A 5,702-nucleotide genomic window follows, 5' to 3' on the forward strand; every position below is an offset into this window, starting at 1 on the left:
TCAGCCATTTCATAATTCTCTTGGGTGTGTCTCATCAGGACGCACCATGGATTTATGTATATTCAATTTTCTTAATTGATCACCATGATGACCATGATAACCATGAATTCTGAGCTATCAGGCCTGAGATGCTTCTTGATTAGAAATAACCAAAAGTTCATTGGCAATCAAAAAGCATCAAAGCAAATCTTAGATGTTCCTAAAAATAGAGGACAACATTATGACATGCCTACATCTCAAGTGCTGTGCAGAGTTCCCACTCCCTCTCAAAAGAGAATCCAGTAAAATTGACAGAGACATCTGGAGAGCTGATTATGCTTCAAGCATAGGTCTTGGCCATCCGGGATTCTTCTGTCAAGTATAAAAGAGAATTTGAAGGATGCTTGATTTTTCACAGGCTCAAGTAGCACTTATTGATGCTAAAGTATCATTAAGCACAAAATAACAGTTTCTAGCAGTTTAAGCAACAAGCTACCCAGATTGGCAAAATAAATACTACACATAAGCATCTAGAAACTACTAAAAAACTTTAATTCTTTTTTTCATTATGTTCATTTGAAGTCTGGAGAAACATTTTTATGTAAGGCTCCATGCTAAGGTGAGGGATGCCCATGGCTTTGTTAGACACTATCTTACGTGCCTCAGCTAATCACTTTACTAGGTCACTTACTTATTATGATAACTTTTATAAGATATTACTTCTTTAGTAAAAGATGTTATGCAACACAACCTCCCCCCCCAAACACACACAAAAAAACCCAACCCTGCAAGTTCTTGTTCCATAGCGTAATTATTTTGACAAAGAAAACACAGGAAATGTATTCCAGAATTTACCTTAGGTTGTTGATTCCAGCTGGCATTCTACAGTTCCATTTAAGGCAGACAGAAGAACAAGAAATAGTTAAACTTAGATGTGCTTTATAAACCATTAATTTCAATGACCAACCCAAATACCATGAAGACCTACAGAATCATCTCAAATTCACATAGTTGCTCATTTCCAGGATTTCATGGGGCTAAGAACAGATGTGTGTCAGAAATCAGGGATCTGGCTCAATTCCTTTGGGAGTTTTTTTCCAGAATGGAAGCAAGGGGGAGGAAGGGGAAAGAAGAGAAACAATTTGACTGAAATATCACTCTTTATCCTGTCTTAAAAAGAAGTGGAATCTTTGAGCAGAAGAACAACATCAGCTACAGCAGTCAGATCTTTGTAGCTCCAGATAATTATATATCTGTCGAGATCTCAACCCTTATCAGTTCTGATAAGTCAGGGATCAGAGCTCTCCTTCTTCAGCCTTGCCTACAGCATTTCCTTTCCCAGACACATTACAACCAGATTAGGAAAGATAGTAGATAAGACACAAGCAGGGCAGCAGACAGTTCAGTAGCGTATGCTTTGAGCTCCAGCAGAGTGTCATTATTGCTGCTTTAAGCAACCTCCCTTTTTAGTACCCAGAGTATCTTGCCTAGTATTGACCCACACATTATGAAGGGTAAGTAATCCCTTTCTAACCCAAATTTATTATTTTTTTTTGTATCTGTACATCTCCATGTTTTCCCAATTATTTTTAAACTCCCCCTCCAAAACCTGGGAGTTTTCTGTTCCACACAAGATGCTCTTACAATACTGCAGATTCTAAAGTTAACAGTACACCAACTAGCAAGTTGCAACTAACACACCCGGTAACATGAGGTCTTGTGAAAGCACAGGTTATTAATGTAGTGTCTCCTTACTCTTAATAGCCTCAGATTGACAAGAAGGTTCCTTATTCCAATGGGGAGTCTGGATAGTTCACTTTTGGGAACAGCATGCTTACCAAAATTAGATACATCTAAGAAAAAACCCACCAACGGCCTGTGTTTCTTTTCCTGCATTCACTTGTGATCCACACTCATTCCTTGGTAAATGAAGAGGAAAAGCTCAAATGCATCAAGCTAGTGTAAAGAGCTACTCATATCTGACATTTTGGAAATACCAGAAGGTATTATGTACAAAGAACCTTCCAAAAGCAGCCCTTTTTTGTACTTCACTGGATGAAAACAACTCTTTCTTCTGCACGTCACATTCCCCAGTTTCTCCCTGAGCAAGGCAGCACACAACAAATCACCAGAGAAGGTCGCATTTGCCAACATCTTGACCCTTGCCTCTATCTCCTTCCACAGAAAAAACCCACAGTTTTTTAAATCTCTTTATTTATAACCTTCTTATATCAAAACAATTTCTCTTTTTTTTTCTCTGAACATAAAAAACCACCCACAAAGCCTTTAGATCACAGAGGGGCTAGATTCATTCTGATGCGAGGAAAGACAGAGAGAAAAAAAGAAGGCTGCCACTAAAAGAAGCATTAATAGTCCCGAGCTTTCCTAGAAGCTCCCCTTGAGGGCCCTGAAGCTGGGAAGCAGCTGGGCTGCGCTCAGACGCTCCTCTGCCTTCGCCTTCCAGCAGCAGCTGATAATGCTCTGGAGCCGCCGGCCCACGGGCGACTCGTGGAAGACGGCAGCGGCCAGCGAGGGCCGCAAGTTGTAGGCCACCACGGCGTAGAGCACGTGCTGCCGCTCGCCCAGGTAGGGCTGCTCGCGCATGACGATCTGCCACAGGGTGATAGCAAAGGAGTAGATGTCCGCTTTGGCCGTGACCCGCTCGCCTTTGAGGAGCTCTGGGGCGCGGTGCGTGTACGTGCCCCCTTGCTGGCAGACGTGGGGACTCTGGGACAAGCCCTCCTCCAGTTTCTGGGAGCACCCAAAGTCCCCGATCTTGCACACTCCCTGCTCGGTGATGAAGACATTTGCAGGCTTCAGGTCCAAGTGCACGATGCCCTGGGAGTGCAGGAAGGCTAAGCCTGCCATAATGTCACAAGAATAGCACACGGTCTCCTCCATGCTCAGGGCCTCCCTCCCGCAGCTTCCTGCGGCGCCCTCGCCCTGCCTCCAGGCCTCGCAAGTGCCGTAGATCACGTGGTGCAGGGTGATGCTGCCCACGTACTCCATAATGATGGTGCCCAGGCTGTTCTGGCCGGCCGGGGCGCACGTGCTGGCAGCCACCACGCGCACCACGTTGTCGTGCCGTAGCCGGGCTACGTTCAGCTCGGCCCAGAAGCTCTGCCGCGATGCCAGCCGGTTTTTGCTGCTCTTCTTCACCTGCTTCACGGCCACAGTTGCTCCGCGGTAGGTGGCTTTGTAGACAGAGCCGAAGCCCCCAGAGCCTAGGGGCTGCAGGAGGCAGAGCTGGTCCCAGTCGATGGAGCACCAGGCCAGGCGCGGAGGCAAGCGGCGAGCCCTGACCAAAGGAGTCCCCCCCAGAAAGCTTTTGCTGTCCTTGCCAGGGAGAACTAAGGGGCTGCTGCAGGGCCGCAAGTCTGCGGATGGGGAAAACTCCACGGGAAGGAAACAATTAAGAGGAATGGGTGATGGCATAATAAGGTGGAGAAAACAACAGGGACTCACTAAGACAGAAGACTGGAAAGCTTCCCTGACAGAAAGGGCTCTTGAGGGCCTTCCAAAGCCTCTTATCCCCTCTTCATCATTCTCCCTCCCACTCCCAAATGAACTGCATCTGGCACAACTACCCGAACCAAATCAGGTTCACCTGGAAACATTCTTCTTGAACCCTGAAGTGAATCTCTGGAAAGTCAAGGCAAATAAAGTTAAAAAGGTATTAACGTACACATATTTCAGATTATTTCTAATCTCAAGAGAAAAGGAAGAAGTTATGTCCATTAGATGCCTCTAGGAAAATGCCCTGGGAGTGAATAAAGCAGAGACTGGTGAATGTATTTCACCATAGCTCCAGGCAGGAATCATCCTCTTCAGATTCCTTCAGCAGCTCCAAGTCACAGTGGGAGGAAACAGGTGAAATGGTGAGTGCTGGCATTTGATGAGGCTGTGACAGGCAGAACATAAAAGTGTGTTTGTAGAAACCTGCCACTTAAACACGGCTGGGATGAAGGGACTGGTTTGGCTGCTTAACCCTGTCCCTGCCCCTGCAGCACAACAACCTCAGCAGCAGCATGAGGACAAACATTTGCTCTGTATCATCCACTGGATATAGTCACTAGAATAATACACAAATATTTGGTCACCTTCCCATCACTCCCCAGCCAGTTACTACAGGGGTGTATTTTACTTGTGGATCCTCCTTAGCAAACTTATCACTGGCAGAAATCAAACAGTCATCATTTTGCCTTGCTGGTCCCAGTGCTTTTCTCAGAGGGGCTTTTGCTCTTTTGAGCCTGCTTTCACATCTTCACAGTGCTTGTGCTACCTGCCTTCATGTCTGGTACCTGCTGCACTGACCATCCATCCATCCAAGCACCCTGGTGGGACCTGTGCAGGTTAAGTGCTTTTGAATATCCCGGTATCTTTTTGTACATGTTGACAAATGTCTCAGAAAGCCTGGTCCCCATCTCACACTTTCTCACCCTTCAGAACCTTCCTTTGGCAGCTTCGCCGTTACAGATCCTGCCATGGGACCTCAAAGACTGGTGGTGCCTCTTTCTCTGGAGTTTATCTCTGGGCAGCATTGGCTCTACAGGCAGTTCCTGCAGTGTTCCTGCAGTTTTCCTGCTGTTTTCTGTTCTTTTTTGTTTGCTTGTCTGCATAAGTAAGAAGCAGCACAGATGTGCTAAGGGAGGCTTCAGGGGTGCTCAGAACACATTCAAGCAGAACCATTCTCCACCTTGATACAGGTTTGGTTGTTCACCTCAACAGACAAACCTAGTGTCCCAAGGACATCTTTTGACCATACTTGAACTCCAGATCAGCTCAGCCAGAGGGTTTCAAAGCATCACTCTGTAGCAGATCAGCAATGGAGATCTTCTCCTGAGACTTAGGATGGTCAGGAGAAATTTGTCACCCAATTCTCAGGGAAGCAAACTTGGACTAGAGATGAATGAGAATGAGGAATGTGGGTTATCAGTTGCCAGTGTGAGACAGAGGGGCTGGGGAAGGAATAGACAACTAGGTGCTAACAGACATTGCTAGGAGCTGTTAACAAATGAGAGTGCAGAGTTAGGGACACCAGAGCCTCTCAGTGGCCATGGGTGGGACAGTCCCTGCAGATCACAGAATCACAGAATGGCAGGGGTTGGAAAGGACCTCTGTGGATCATCTAGTCCAACCTCCCTGTCAAAGCAGGGCCACCTAAACCACCCAGGATCCCCTCCAGGAGGGTTTGGAATCTCTCCAGAGCAGCAGACTCCACAGCCTCTCTGGGCAGCCTAGTCCACAGCTCTGACAGCTGAACAGTGAAAAAGTTTTTTCTCATGTTCAGATGGAACCTCCTGGGTTCCAGTTTGTGCCCAGTGCCCCTTGTCCTGCCACTGGGCACCACTGACAAGAACCTGGCCCCAGCCTCTTGACACCCACCTTGTAGATACTGATCAGCGTTGATCAGATCCCCTCTCAGTCTTCTCTTCTCCAGGCTCAACAGCCCCAGGGCTCTCAGCCTTTCCTCAGCACAGAGATGCTTCACTTCTGGTCTTTGCAGAGAATGTTTTCTAGGCAGGTGAGTTGGGATGGAAATTAAATGGTGCAATGAGCAGATGAAGCTATACTGGAGAAAGGATTTTTTTTTATGGCTGTTTTCTGAGTGCTAGTAAGGCTCTAAGTCTGGCATGGACTTCAGTGCTATGTGGTATACAGAAGCAGCACAGAGAACTTCAGCCTTCTCATGGGAGAAGTGGACTTGCTACAACATGTTTTCA

At 46.8% G+C, this 5,702-nt stretch overlaps 1 protein-coding gene across 1 annotated transcript; it reads right to left on the reverse strand.

Moving 5' to 3' along the window:
- Positions 1–2,364: 2,364 nt before the first annotated feature.
- MOS (v-mos Moloney murine sarcoma viral oncogene homolog) lies at positions 2,365–3,414 on the reverse strand. Its single transcript, XM_008944570.1, has one exon. It carries the CDS (start codon positions 3,412–3,414, stop codon positions 2,365–2,367), a length of 1,050 nt encoding a protein of 349 aa, XP_008942818.1.
- Positions 3,415–5,702: the final 2,288 nt, after the last annotated feature.

This window comes from Merops nubicus, unplaced genomic scaffold (assembly GCF_000691845.1).
Source record: "Merops nubicus isolate BGI_N331 unplaced genomic scaffold, ASM69184v1 scaffold43557, whole genome shotgun sequence".
Taxonomy (NCBI): domain Eukaryota; kingdom Metazoa; phylum Chordata; class Aves; order Coraciiformes; family Meropidae; genus Merops; species Merops nubicus.

Excerpts from the sequence above, each read along its gene's own strand:
- MOS (XM_008944570.1), bottom strand. The coding sequence starts at position 3,414 with ATGCCATCACCCATTCCTCTTAATTGTTTCCTTCCCGTGGAGTTTTCC.